Source organism: Rhinatrema bivittatum, chromosome 8, assembly GCF_901001135.1.
Source record: "Rhinatrema bivittatum chromosome 8, aRhiBiv1.1, whole genome shotgun sequence".
NCBI classification, from domain to species: Eukaryota; Metazoa; Chordata; class Amphibia; order Gymnophiona; family Rhinatrematidae; genus Rhinatrema; species Rhinatrema bivittatum.
This window is the reverse complement of record NC_042622.1, coordinates 4122791-4138765: the sequence shown is the minus strand read 5'-3', so window position 1 is coordinate 4138765 and position 15975 is coordinate 4122791. Positions and strand designations below refer to the sequence as shown.

The following is a 15975-nucleotide window of genomic DNA, read 5'->3' as shown; positions in this document are numbered from 1 at the left end:
GGACCCTCTCCAGTGTACCCCACTCCGCGGGCCATGGTCCGCAGAGCAGGCACGCAGATGAGGTCCTTGGTAGAGATGGTAAAGGCCCGCGGGGCCGGGTACTCACAGTGAAGGTCCTCCATAGAGATGATAGTGGTCCGCAGTGTAGGGGACACCAGTGAGGTCCACAATAGAGATGGTAATGGTCCGCAAGGCGGGGTACACCAGGGGGATCCTCAGTAGAGCAAGAAGTAGTCCGCGAAGCGGGGTACTCACAGGAGAGCAGTGAAGGTTCCAGGAAGGCCCCAGGAAACGGGCAGACAGATGTCCCAAGCGAAGGCCCTCCGAGGAACGGATAGTCAGGACGAGGAGAGGGCCCCTGAGGAGTGGGTACCCAGGACGTCTAAGCTTGGAGACAGGAACTGGAGCTCAGGTCCTCGGAGCGAGGCAGATTTAGCATGGAAGGTTCTCTTTGCCAAGTCGTTGGTGGCCTTGTCAGCTAGCATAAGTATCGTTAGGCTGGGCAGTTCTGACACCTTGGAATGTCTGGGGGCTGACTTTGAGTGCTTCTCATAACAGACCAGAGATTGAAATTGCAAGTCTGATTATTTGTAGGTTCTAGGCTCCATGGCATTTACCCAGGATCTAGTCCCTTGGGCGACTGTCCATATGAGACCACTGCAGACAGCCATTCTTTCTCTCTGGATCCTGCAGACGGAGAATTTCAAGATTCAGTTGCCTCTCTTTGGGGAAGCCAGTTCAAACCTTCCTGGTGGCTCTGGCCGGCCAATTTGTTGAAAGGAATGGAGTTGGAAGATTGGATAACAGTGACTCCAGATGCCAGTCTGAGCAGCTGGGGAGCCATCTGTCAGAATTAGATGGCACAGGGTCAGTGGACAGGGATGGAGGCGTCTTGGTCCATCAGTAAGTTAGAGATGAGGTGGTCAGAAAAGTCTTAGAGCTTTTTTTGCCTTTAGTCAAAGGCAAATCAGTGAGAGTGTTGTTGGACAGAGCAATGCCAATGGCATACATCAGCAGACAAGGAAGAACCAAGGTCCGTGAAAGTGGGGATATTGCTCCATTGTCGGCAACTCACGTGGCTGGGGTGGAGAATGTACAAGCAGATTTTCTGAGCAAGCATCTTCTGGACTCAGGAGAGTTGGAGCTGGTGGATGAAGCATTTGCTCTCATCAGGGCCATGTGGGGGACTCCTCAGTTGGATATGATGGCAAAAAAAAAGTAGAATGCCAAGGCCCTGGGGTTCTTCAGTTGACAGATCCAGAATCGGAGAGTCTAGATCCCTTGTCTTGCTCATAGCCTCAAGGGCTTCTGCTTTATGTCTTTCCATCTTGGCCTCTGGATAGGAAGAGCAATCAGGCAAATAGAAAGGCATCAAAGAAGACTTATTCTGATAGCTCCAGAGCATCTTGAAGGCCATGGTTTGTGGATTTGGTGAATCTTAGAGTAGGAGGACCCTTAAGATTCAGTCATGACCCTGGTCTGTTACACCAGGACCACATCTTCTTGGAGCAGGCAGACCACTTTTATCTCATGGCCTGTCTTTTGAAAGGAGGAGATTGAGGGTGAAGGGTTATTTGGAAGAGGTTATTACAACTTTGCTTCAGGCCAGAAAGTCTTTGACATCTCTAGTGTATGTGTGTTTCTGGTGTCAGTTCTTGGGGGTCCTTCCATTTCAGGCCTCAGTTCCAGTGATTTTAGCCTTCTTGCAGAAGAGTTTGCAAAGGAGCTTAGCCTTGAACTCTCGTAAAATGCAAGTGATGGTGTCCTCTTATAAACTCTTTACCATTGCATCTGGATTCTTACAGGGAATTCAACATCTACATCCCCCAGTTTGGTGGTAGTTCCACCGTGGAATCTTAATTTGGTGTTAATGGCCTTATATAAGTCTCTTTTTAAGTTGATCGGGAAGGCATCTTTGAAGGATCTTCTGCTGGAATCAGTGGTTTTGGTGGCTATCTATTCAGTGAGATGAGTTTTTGAATTGCAGGCTTTGTCATGTAGGGTTCCTTTTCTCCAATTTTGGAAGAGGGGGGGTTACCATTTGTATGGTGCCATCCTTTTTTCAAGGGTGGTTTCTCCTTTTCACTTGAGTTAATTGGTTCAATTGCCTGAGTTTCAAAGGTGGATTCTTCCTCTTCTTTGGGGCACTCTAGGGAACTTCTGTCACAAAGACTCCATGGTTGTGAAGGCTGTTTGCTGGTGGATGGACCTTCCCGGTTCAACAGAGCGTCATTCTTGTCTTAGCCACAATGTTTAGCCACACTCCCAGAAAAAAGGAAAACAGAGAATATAAGAACATAAGAACATGCCATACTGGGTCAGACCAAGGATCCATTAAGCCCAGCATCCTGTTTCCAGCAGTAGGCAATCCAGGCTACAAGTACCTGGCAATATCCCAAACAATAAATAAATCCCATGTTGCTATTGTGCAGTGTTAAGTAGTGACTGTCACAAGACAACGTGATTAATAGCAGTTTATGGACTTCTCTTCCAGGAACTTATCCAAACCTTCTTTAAACCCAGCTACACTAATTGCCCTTACCACATTCTCTGGTAACTAATTTCTCCGATTTGTTTTAAATGTGTGACTTTCTAACTTCATGGAGTGTCTTCTAGTCATTCTATTATCTGAAAGAGTAAATAACCGATTCACATCTACCCATTCTAGACCTCTCATGATTTTAAACACCTCTATCATATCCCCCCTCAGCCGTCTCTTCTCCAAGCTGAAAAGTCCTAACCTCTTTAGTCTTTCCTCATAGGGGAGCTGTTCCATCCCCTTTATCATTTTGGTAGCCCTTCTCTGTACCTTCTCCATCGCAACTATATCTTTTTTGAGATGCGGCGACCAGAATTGTACACATATTCAAGGTGTGGTCTCACCAAGGAGAGATACAGAGGCATTATGACATTTTCCGTTTTATCCACCATTCCCTTTCTAATAATTACCAACATTCTGTTTGCTTTTTTGACTGCTGCAGCACACTAAGCCGACGATTTTAAAGTATTATCCACTATGACGCCTAGATCTTTTTCCTGGGTGGTAGCACCTAATATGGAACCTAACATTGTGTAACTACAGCAAGGGTTATTTTTCCCTATATGCAACACCTTGCACTTATCCACATTAAATTTCAACTGCCATTTGGACATCCAACCTTCCTCTTGCAATTTATCACAACTTGCAAATGATTTAACTACTCTGAATAATTTTGTATCTGCAAATTTGATAACGTCATTTGTCGTATTCCTTTCCAGATCATTTATATATATATTGAAAAGCACCGGTCCAAGTACAGATCCCTGAGGCACTCCACTGTTTACCCTTTTCCACTGAGAAAATTGACCATTTAATCCTACTCTGTTTCCTGTCTTTTAGCCAGTTTGTAATCCACGAAAGGACATCGCCTCCTATCCCATGACTTTTTACTTTTCCTAGAAGCCTCTAATGAGGAACTTTGTCAAACGCCTTCTGAAAATCCAAGTATACTATATCTACCGGTTCACCTTTATCCACATGTTTATTAACTCCTTCAAAAAAGTGAAGCAGATTTGTGAGGCAAGACTTGCCCTGGGTAAAGCCATGCTGACTTTGTTCCATTAAACCATGTCTTTCTATATGTTCTGTGATTTTGATCGTTAGAATAGTTTATACTATTTTTCCCAGCAGTGAAGTCAGGCTCACGATGGATTGTAAATATTTCTCTAGATTTTTCACTAGGAGTTCCAATGTTAATATGAAAAATATTGCAGAAAGGAGATAGCCCTGCCTAGTACCTCTTGATAACGGAAACAATGGAGAAAGAATTCCATTTACCCAAATATTTGTGACTGGATTAGAGTATAAAACTCGGATCACCCCTCCTAGAAATCCTTTAAATCCCATACAGTTCAGGACCCTATGCCAAAAAGACCAGTCAACCTTGTCAAAGGCTTTTTCTGCATCAAATCCTTTCAGCACTGGATCAGGCACCTTAAGGACTTTACACACTGTTAAAAGAACAACAAGCCTTCTCATATTAATACTCAATTTCCTTCCCACAACAAAGCCAACTTGCCCAAAGATATTAAAGTAGGTGAAATATCCTTTAACCAGTTCACCAATATTTTTGCATGTAGTTAGATATCTAGATTTAACAGAGATATTGGCCTATATGATGACACTATTTGTGTATCCCTACCCGCTTTAGGAAGCACTGTTATACATGCTTTGTTCATAGAGTCTGGCAAGTTACTCTTCTTTATCATTTCTGCATATACTTCTTTGAGTGGATTTAGTAACATTGGAGGTAATGACTTATAAGAAATGGGTTGTCAGACCATCCAGGCCAGAAGCTTTAAGATTTTGAAGCTCTGCAATTGCTTAGCTAATCTCTGACGTTTGCATTGGTCTGTTAAAAAACCCCAGATGCTGCTGACTCAGAGAAGGTAGAGTTACCTCGTCAAGAAACTTTTCTCTTTCTCCTTCATTTGCTACCTCTTTGGCACAGAGTAATTTATAAGATGAGTGAAGTATCTCACGTATATTCTGTAAGGAAGTCACCTCTTTCCCTTTACTACCCTTTAAACTAATAATAAAGGATTCCCTACCTTATTACCATGTACATAAAGTTTATGCTTAGGAGCAGATGCTGCAATAATGTTTACCATTTAGTTATTTTTGAAAGGAGCAAAAGGATTGCCTGTCCTTTCTCAGATTGGAAGATAAGTATATTCTTTTAGTCTCCTTCACCTTCTCTGTCAGGACTAGAATCTCTTTATCTAATTCTTTCTTCTTCGGTTTTGTATATCCAGTTATCTCCCCACACATTACCGCTTTTGAGGTCTCCCAGAATAGGTTGAGTTGACTTTCATGCTGGACATTATTTTGAGCAAACTCCAACCACTTGTTTTGAATGACTTGCTTAAACCCCTTATCCTGTAGTAGCCATGCAGGCATCTTCCAGTTCTCAAAACTGGAGCACACTGACCCCGTTTACATGAGGAAGAGATGGGACAGTGGTCCCAGATGACAAGTGATTCGATTTCAGTGCTAGAGCATTGGGCAAACAGTAACTTTGACACAAATAAGTAATCTATGCAAGATTTTGTTGGGTGGGATTTAGCAATAAGAGTGTAAACTCTGGTGACTGGGTTTAATGTTCTCCATATGTCTACTACTTGCAGTGATTCACAAAAAACATTAAGTCCTTTAAAGCACTTGACATATGTACTCCGGTTGCTTTGTTGGCGATCGAGATGGGGGTCCATAACATGATTCATATCCCCCCGATAATCATTGGCACAGATCCCAGACTTAAAATTTCTGTCATCAACTTCATAAAGAACTCATGATCACAGATATTGGGACCATAAACGGAAGCTAAGAGTATGGACTTCCCATACAAGAAACCCAGCACCATCACGTACCTCCCTTTTGGGGGCACTATAGTTTGCTCTTCAGTGCATGCCATGGATTTATATATTAGAATTGCCACTGCTCTACTGTTAGAAGTACCTTGAGCCCCAAGCACCTGCCCCACCCATCTCTTCTTTGGTTATAAATGCTCTTTATTACTCATGTGTGTGTCTTGAATAACCTTTGAAGCTGAGACAGGACTTTCTCTCTCTTTATGGGCATACTCAATCCTGTCACATTCCACGTATTTAATTTGGGAGCTCATTTTACCAATGTGCAGCTTTTTACCCCACCCATCCAATCCCATCATCCCAATAGGCCTTGTAATGTGCTCGGCCATTTCTCAGTCGTCACAGGGAGATCTCGCTCCGGTACGTTCTCCAGGAATCCCCACACATGTTGAATCTGTCCTGAGATCTTTTCAGATTTATTTTCCAAGGCTTTTACCAGAGCATTTGTCGGTGATTCCATTGTTTGTCCGCTTCTGTTTCGCTGCGGGGTTCTGCCATTTTAGGGTCTTCTGTCTTGATTTTCTCCTTATCTTTTTTCACTGGCTTGGTTATCATTTCATTTAGGATTTCCAGCTATGAGAGTTCCTTAAATTCTCAGCAACACCTGCTTCCAAGCTGTTCTCGGGAAAGGTTCGTTCTACAGTGCTATTTATTCAGTAATCAGGGATGGCACTCGGAGCTCAGCGACATTGCATCTGCCTTGCTTCACCAAATCACAAGACACCCCCCCCTGCTGGTTTACACTTAACTTGACAATGCTTATGCTTTTTCCTATTTTCTTCAGATGGATCCTTCTTCCAATTTTTGAAGGAAATGTTTTTGGCTAAAATAGCCTCTTTCACCTCCCCTTTTAACTTTGCTGGAAATAATTTTGCCTTCCTTCCACCTTTCTTAATGTGTGGAATACATCTGGACTGTGCTTCTAGAATGGTATTTTTTAACAATGACCACGCCTCTTGCACACTTTTTACCTTTGTAGCTGCTCCTTTCAGTTTTTTTCAATTTTTTTCATTTTATCAAAGTTTCCCATTTGAAAGTTTAGTGCTAGAGCCGTGGATTTACTTACTGTCCCCCTTTCACCACATCCTCTGGCAATGAATTCCAGAGCTTAATTATGCATGGAGTAAAAAAAATATTTTCTCTTATTAGTTCTAAATGTATTACCCAGTAACTTCATTGTGTGTCCCCTGGTCTTTGTACTTTTTGAAAGAGTAAACAACTGATTAACCTTTACTCCTTCCACTCTACTAATTCTTTTATAAACCTCTTATCATATTCCCCCTCAGCTGTCTCTTCTCCAAGCTGAACAGCCCTAACCTCTTTAGTCTTTCCTCATAGAGGAGCTGTTCCATCCCCTTTATCATCTTGGTCGCCCTTCTCTGTACCTTTTCTAATTCTGCTTTATCTTTCTTGATATGCGGTGACCAGAACTGCACACAATACTCAAGATGAGGTCGCACCATGGAGAGATACAGAGACATTATGATATTCTCTGTTTTATTCTCCATTCCTTCCCTAATAATCCCCAGCATTCTGTTTGTGTATGATATATGAACACAAGATGAGGATGCACCATGGAGTGATACAGAGACATTATGATATTCTCTGTTTTATTCTCCATTCCTTTCCTAATAATCCCCAGCATTCTGTTTGTGTATGATATATGAACACAAGATGAGGATGCACCATAGAGTGATACAGAGGCATTATGATATTCTCTGTTTTATTCTCCATTCCTTTCCTAATAATCCCCAGCATTCTGTTTGTGTATGATATATGAACACAAGATGAGGATCGCACCATGGAGTGATACAGAGACATTATGATATTCTCTGTTTTATTCTCCATTCCTTTCCTAATAATCCCCAGCATTCTGTGTGTGTATGATATATGAACACAAGATGAGGTCGCACCATGGAGTGATACAGAGACATTATGATATTCTCTGTTTTATTCTCCATTCCTTTCCTAATAATCCCCAGCATTCTGTTTGTGTATGATATATGAACACAAGATGAGGATGCACCATGGAGTGATACAGAGGCATTATGATATTCTCTGTTTTATTCTCCATTCCTTTCCTAATAATCCCCAGCATTCTGTTTGTGTATGATATATGAACACAAGATGAGGATGCACCATGGAGTGATACAGAGATATTATGATATTCTCTGTTTTATTCTCCATTCCTTTCCTAATAATCCCCAGCATTCTGTTTGTGTATGATATATGAACACAAGATGAGGATGCACCATGGAGTGATACAGAGACATTATGATATTCTCTGTTTTATTCTCCATTCCTTCCTAATAATCCCCAGCATTCTGTTTGAGTATGATATATGAACACAAGATGAGGTTGCACCATGGAGTGATACAGAGGCATTATGATATTCTCTGTTTTATTCTCCATTCCTTTCCTAATAATCCCCAGCATTCTGTTTGTGTATGATATATGAACACAAGATGAGGATCGCACCATGGATTGATACAGAGACATTATGATATTCTCTGTTTTATTCTCCATTCCTTTCCTAATAATCCCCAGCATTCTGTTTGTGTATGATATATGAACACAAGATGAGGTCGCACCATGGAGTGATACAGAGACATTATGATATTCTCTGTTTTATTCTCCATTCCTTTCCTAATAATCCCCAGCATTCTGTGTGTGTATGATATATGAACACAAGATGAGGTCAGCACCATGGAGTGATACAGAGACATTATGATATTCTCTGTTTTATTCTCCATTCCTTTCCTAATAATCCCCAGCATTCTGTTTGTGTATGATATATGAACACAAGATGAGGATGCACCATGGAGTGATACAGAGGCATTATGATATTCTCTGTTTTATTCTCCATTCCTTTCCTAATAATCCCCAGCATTCTGTTTGTGTATGATATATGAACACAAGATGAGGATGCACCATGGAGTGATACAGAGACATTATGATATTCTCTGTTTTATTCTCCATTCCTTTCCTAATAATCCCCAGCATTCTGTTTGTGTATGATATATGAACACAAGATGAGGTCGCACCATGGAGTGATACAGAGGCATTATGATATTCTCTGTTTTATTCTCCATTCCTTTCCTAATAATCCCCAGCATTCTGTTTGTGTATGATATATGAACACAAGATGAGGTCGCACCATGGAGTGATACAGAGACATTATGATATTCTCTGTTTTATTCTCCATTCCTTTCCTAATAATCCCCAGCATTCTGTTTGTGTATGATATATGAACACAAGATGAGGATGCACCATGGAGTGATACAGAGACATTATGATATTCTCTGTTTTATTCTCCATTCCTTTCCTAATAATCCCCAGCATTCTGTTTGTGTATGATATATGAACACAAGATGAGGTCGCACCATGGAGTGATACAGAGACATTATGATATTCTCTGTTTTATTCTCCATTCCTTTCCTAATAATCCCCAGCATTCTGTTTGTGTATGATATATGAACACAAGATGAGGTCACACCATGGAGTGATACAGAGGCATTATGATATTCTCTGTTTTATTCTCCATTCCTTTCCTAATAATCCCCAGCATTCTGTTTGTGTATGATATATGAACACAAGATGAGGATGCACCATGGAGTGATACAGAGGCATTATGATATTCTCTGTTTTATTCTCCATTCCTTTCCTAATAATCCCCAGCATTCTGTTTGTGTATGATATATGAACACAAGATGAGGATGCACCATGGAGTGATACAGAGGACATTATGATATTCTCTGTTTTATTCTCCATTCCTTTCCTAATAATCCCCAGCATTCTGTTTGTGTATGATATATGAACACAAGATGAGGATGCACCATGGAGTGATACAGAGGCATTATGATATTCTCTGTTTTATTCTCCATTCCTTTCCTAATAATCCCCAGCATTCTGTTTGTGTATGATATATGAACACAAGATGAGGTCTCACCATGGAGTGATACAGAGACATTATGATATTCTCTGTTTTATTCTCCATTCCTTTCCTAATAATCCCCAGCATTCTGTTTGTGTATGATATATGAACACAAGATGAGGATGCACCATGGAGTGATACAGAGGCATTATGATATTCTCTGTTTTATTCTCCATTCCTTTCCTAATAATCCCCAGCATTCTGTTTGTGTATGATATATGAACACAAGATGAGGATGCACCATGGAGTGATACAGAGGCATTATGATATTCTCTGTTTTATTCTCCAGTCCTTTCCTAATAATCCCCAGCATTCTGTTTGTGTATGATATATGAACACAAGATGAGGATGCACCATGGAGTGATACAGAGGCATTATGATATTCTCTGTTTTATTCTCCATTCCTTTCCTAATAATCCCCAGCATTCTGTTTGTGTATGATATATGAACACAAGATGAGGTCGCACCATGGAGTGATACAGAGACATTATGATATTCTCTGTTTTATTCTCCATTCCTTTCCTAATAATCCCCAGCATTCTGTTTGTGTATGATATATGAACACAAGATGAGGATCGCACCATGGAGTGATACAGAGACATTATGATATTCTCTGTTTTATTCTCCATTCCTTTCCTAATAATCCCCAGCATTCTGTTTGTGTATGATATATGAACACAAGATGAGGTCGCACCATGGAGTGATACAGAGACATTATGATATTCTCTGTTTTATTCTCCATTCCTTTCCTAATAATCCCCAGCATTCTGTGTGTGTATGATATATGAACACAAGATGAGGTCGCACCATGGAGTGATACAGAGACATTATGATATTCTCTGTTTTATTCTCCATTCCTTTCCTAATAATCCCCAGCATTCTGTTTGTGTATGATATATGAACACAAGATGAGGATGCACCATGGAGTGATACAGAGGACATTATGATATTCTCTGTTTTATTCTCCATTCCTTTCCTAATAATCCCCAGCATTCTGTTTGTGTATGATATATGAACACAAGATGAGGATGCACCATGGAGTGATACAGAGACATTATGATATTCTCTGTTTTATTCTCCATTCCTTTCCTAATAATCCCCAGCATTCTGTTTGTGTATGATATATGAACACAAGATGAGGATGCACCATGGAGTGATACAGAGGCATTATGATATTCTCTGTTTTATTCTCCATTCCTTTCCTAATAATCCCCAGCATTCTGTTTGTGTATGATATATGAACACAAGATGAGGATCGCACCATGGAGTGATACAGAGACATTATGATATTCTCTGTTTTATTCTCCATTCCTTTCCTAATAATCCCCAGCATTCTGTTTGTGTATGATATATGAACACAAGATGAGGTCAGCACCATGGAGTGATACAGAGACATTATGATATTCTCTGTTTTATTCTCCATTCCTTTCCTAATAATCCCCAGCATTCTGTTTGTGTATGATATATGAACACAAGATGAGGATGCACCATGGAGTGATACAGAGGCATTATGATATTCTCTGTTTTATTCTCCATTCCTTCCTAATAATCCCCAGCATTCTGTTTGTGTATGATATATGAACACAAGATGAGGTCTCACCATGGAGTGATACAGAGACATTATGATATTCTCTGTTTTATTCTCCATTCCTTTCCTAATAATCCCCAGCATTCTGTTTGTGTATGATATATGAACACAAGATGAGGATGCACCATGGAGTGATACAGAGACATTATGATATTCTCTGTTTTATTCTCCATTCCTTTCCCTAATAATCCCCAGCATTCTGTTTGTGTATGATATATGAACACAAGATGAGGATGCACCATGGAGTGATACAGAGGCATTATGATATTCTCTGTTTTATTCTCCATTCCTTTCCTAATAATCCCCAGCATTCTGTTTGTGTACGATATATGAACACAAGATGAGGTCTCACCATGGAGTGATACAGAGACATTATGATATTCTCTGTTTTATTCTCCATTCCTTTCCTAATAATCCCCAGCATTCTGTTTGTGTATGATATATGAACACAAGATGAGGTCACACCATGGAGTGATACAGAGGCATTATGATATTCTCTGTTTTATTCTCCATTCCTTTCCTAATAATCCCCAGCATTCTGTTTGTGTACGATATATGAACACAAGATGAGGTCTCACCATGGAGTGATACAGAGACATTATGATATTCTCTGTTTTATTCTCCATTCCTTTCCTAATAATCCCCAGCATTCTGTTTGTGTATGATATATGAACACAAGATGAGGATGCACCATGGAGTGATACAGAGACATTATGATATTCTCTGTTTTATTCTCCATTCCTTTCCTAATAATCCCCAGCATTCTGTTTGTGTATGATATATGAACACAAGATGAGGATGCACCATGGAGTGATACAGAGGCATTATGATATTCTCTGTTTTATTCTCCATTCCTTTCCTAATAATCCCCAGCATTCTGTTTGTGTACGATATATGAACACAAGATGAGGATGCACCATGGAGTGATACAGAGGCATTATGATATTCTCTGTTTTATTCTCCATTCCTTTCCTAATAATCCCCAGCATTCTGTTTGTGTATGATATATGAACACAAGATGAGGATGCACCATGGAGTGATACAGAGACATTATGATATTCTCTGTTTTATTCTCCATTCCTTTCCTAATAATCCCCAGCATTCTGTTTGTGTATGATATATGAACACAAGATGAGGATGCACCATGGAGTGATACAGAGGCATTATGATATTCTCTGTTTTATTCTCCATTCCTTTCCTAATAATCCCTAGCACTCTATTTGCTTTCCTGGCTGCTGCTGCACACTGAGCCGATGATTTCATTATATTATTAAAGATGACACCTAGATCGTTTTCCTGAGAGGTGACTCCTAATGGAGAATCTTGCATTATGTAGCTATAATTTGGGTTTCTCTTCCCTAAGTGCATCACTGTGCACTTGTCCACATTTCATTTGCCATTTGCATGCCCAGTCTCCCAGTTTTCCAAGGTCCTCTTGCAATATCTCAAAATCCTCTTGTGATTTAACAACTTTGAATAATTTTGTGTCATCAGCAAATTTGATCACTTCACTTGTTCCCATTTCCAGGTCAAAAGCATTGGTCCCTGGGGCCTCCACTATTCACCTTTTTCCATTGGGAAAATTTACCATTTAGCCCTGCTCTGTTTTCTATCTTTTAACCAGTTGGCAATCCACAATAGGACACTATCACCTATCCCATGACTTTGTAATTTCCTAAGAAGTCTCTCATGAGGGACTTTGTCAAATACTATGTCACACATTCTAATATATTTGAAGGTTTCCAATTCTTTTTGTAAATCAGACCAACTTTTGTGTTGTTTAGTGGCCGAAATAAAGGAGAGAAAGCGTCAAAAGGCACCTGTCACGAGATAAATTAGGGAGACGATAATGTTGGCATGCATGTGGTTCCTGTAGCTTTTCTAGCAGATTCTGCCTGAACACAAGCAGCGTCACACACAGTTGGTGTCACCCCAAGAGTTTTGTAGGGTAGCAACTTGTTCTTCTTTACACACTTTTGCCAAGCTTTGTAGATTGGATGTGTGAAGCCCAGATGTCACTCGGTTTAGTGAGAGTTTGTTGCGAGCGTCTATCAGGTTCCTGCCCAGTTTAGGAATCCCATTTGTCTGGAGTGGTCTGAGGTATGATAAGGAGGGAAAAATTGGTTCTTACTGCTAATTTTCTTTCCTTGAGTCCCCATCAGGCCAGTCCCTTGGTTTCTGAAGACCACAGTACTATGTGTGAACATATATTCAGATGTTCTTGGCGTGCAAATCAAGTTTATTTTGGGTGTTTACTGATAGTTTTGTCTTTCCTGTGCTCGAAAGCAAGGGGTTAACTTTTCCATCTTGGTTACAGATTATACTGAGAGGCTGCAGGTGGCACACTATCTTAAGTACCAGCAGTACAGCAAAGCTTTTCTTCTCTGTCTCCATCTGCTGGTAGGGGAGATAAAACTGGTTTGTGGGAATCAAGGAAAAAAAACTATAAGATAAGAACCAATTTTTCCTTTGAATATTGACCAACAGTTGCTCTTTCTGTTCTTTCTCTGCTCCCAGAAAAGCTGTTTTGATCTTTTAATGACTCATCTGCTCCAGGACGATAAAGCTGCTGAGAGGTTACAGATTATGTCATCTTCCTGCTGACCATGAAAAGCTGCTGAGAAGAGAAAGACTATCTATCACCAATATTGAAGGAAATATGATAACCATGGATCTACTTGTCCATTTTTTGGCCTGCATTTTTGGAACTGGCTCCTGGGTGGCCATCAATGGCCTGTGGGTAGAACTTCCTCTCATTGTGAATGAATTACCAGAAGGCTGGTATTTGCCCTCCTACTTGACAGTTATCATCCAGCTGGCAAATATAGGACCTCTATTTGTTACACTTATGCACAAATTCAAACCTAGAAGGCTCAACGAAGTGGCTGTCATCTATACCATTGTAATTATTGGCATCCTGGCATGCTTGCTCTTGGCTTTCTTCTGGAGGTACACCACTGTGATTGCGGGAGTCCTTCATAGCACAGCCTTCCTCATCATCACCTTCTTCTTATCCCTGGTGGATTGTACCTCCTCTGTCACCTTCCTGCCTTTCATGATGCGACTTCAGCCAAAGTACATTACCTCCTATTTCATTGGCGAGGGGCTCAGTGGCTTTCTCCCAGGTATAATAGCACTGGCCCAGGGAGTTGGCATGGTGACGTGCACTAACATTTCCCAGACTCTCAATACCACTCTGGATGGTACCAATGATACCAGTGGCTTATACCAAATGGAAACACGCTATCACCCACCTAACTTTTCCATTGAGATATTTTTCTTTCTTTTGACTGCAATGATGCTGTTCTGTTTAGTAGCCTTTTTCTTTCTTACAAAGCTGCTTAAAATTGGGGCGATATCCAGAGATAACTTGGGTGCCAGTTCTGTCAATCTCAGCTCCGGTGTAACATGCACTAGCATACAAGATAAGAATGAGAGCTCCTCCCAAAGACTGCCTCCAGATAGAAATACAACTGTATGCAAGGATGGAGCACCTATTCTGGATTATGACTACAGGAGTTATTCATTTTCCCAGCTTGTACTCATCTATCTTCTTGTTGTCTGGGTGAACTTTCTGACTAATGGAATCCTGCCATCAGTGCAGACCTATTCATGCATGCCCTACGGAAATACGGCTTACCATCTGTCTGCAACCTTGAGTTCCATGGCCAATCCCCTTGCTTGCATTATTGCCACGTTCTTGCCCAGAAGGTACGTTCACCTTGGTAGGTGGGTTAAAGCACCTGGAATGGCTCAGTTTTATAATCTGAGTGCCTGAATGCCAAGGTAAAGTTGATTTCATTCCTGCGTCACCTAAATAACTTATCTGAAGACATTATTGGGCAGGGGGAGGAGTTTTCAGCCTCACTGCTGATACATTAAAAATGTTTCTTTTCAAGAAGCTGTGCTACTCAGGTATTTTGTTTACTTCTTTTATCATGTATAATGACACCACAGGCTTAAAAAAATCACTAAATTCAGATTTAAAAAAGCAGTGAGGAAATTTCCAAGCATTGAAGTTAATGGGCAGAGCCAAAGTGAGAGAGCAGGGGGTGGAGCAGAAAAAGAAGGTGGAATAGGTCAGGGGTGGCCAACTCCAGGCCTTGAGAGCCACAAACAGGCCAAGATATCCAAAATCAATATGCATGAGAGAGATTTGCTTGTGGTTTGAAGGGAGGTATCTTCAAAGGATACTAATGAAACGGGAGAGTTAGGGCATCCTAACAGAGAGGTTCCAATAAAAGCAAACATAGTCCATGTGCCTATAAATAAAGAATCACCTGAGCTAAAGAATTCCAAATTATCCCCATCAACTGAAAAGCAGGTTGTTAATACAAACAAAATACGCACTTTGAAATGTCTTTATGCCAATGCCAGAAATAAAATATAAAAATAAATAGACTTCTTTGCTCTAATATACTGCTCCCTCAGAGAGTTCTCTGTTTGGTGTGGTATACAACATATAAATAAAAAATAAAATACAATCATAAAATCATAATACAATAATAATCATCAATTAAAATACATCAAAATAATTAAAATAAATAAAAAGTGTCTGCAAATGAACATGTCTAAGAATAAGATTGGAGAGTTAGAGTGTATAGCACTGAATGATGAGGTAGATATAATTGGCATCTAGAGACCTGGTGGAAAGAGGATAACCAATGGGATAGTGCTATATCAAGAAACAAATTATATCGCGATGAGAGGTCAACTTGGTGGGAGAATGGTGCTTTGTGTCCAGGATGGCATAGAGCTCAACAGGATAAAGATCTTACAGGAGACTAAATGCACAGTAGAATCTATATGGGTAGAAATTCCATGTATGCTGGGTAAGAGTATAGTAATAGGAGTATTCTACCATCCACCTGGCCAAAATGAGGAGACAGGTGATTAAATGCTAAGAGAAATTAGGGAAGCTAACAAATTTGGCAGTGCAATAATAATGGGAGATTTCAATTACTGCAATGTACATATAGTGCAGGAGGATGTGTAATCCTGACAAAACTGATTCAAACAGTCTTACAAAACAGAATGTCTTTTA

General features: G+C 40.3%; 1 protein-coding gene across 2 annotated transcripts in view; it reads left to right on the top strand.

The window, feature by feature from the left end:
* SLC52A3 (solute carrier family 52 member 3) overlaps positions 1-15975 on the top strand; it is a 59275-nt gene that overhangs the window by 4137 nt on the left and 39163 nt on the right. For both annotated transcript variants that reach the window (XM_029612078.1, XM_029612077.1), the window contains exon 2: positions 13449-14642. In XM_029612078.1, coding sequence (XP_029467938.1) covers positions 13591-14642 — 1052 coding nt within the window. In that variant the 5' untranslated portion in view covers positions 13449-13590. The remainder of the gene's footprint in view (positions 1-13448; positions 14643-15975) is intronic.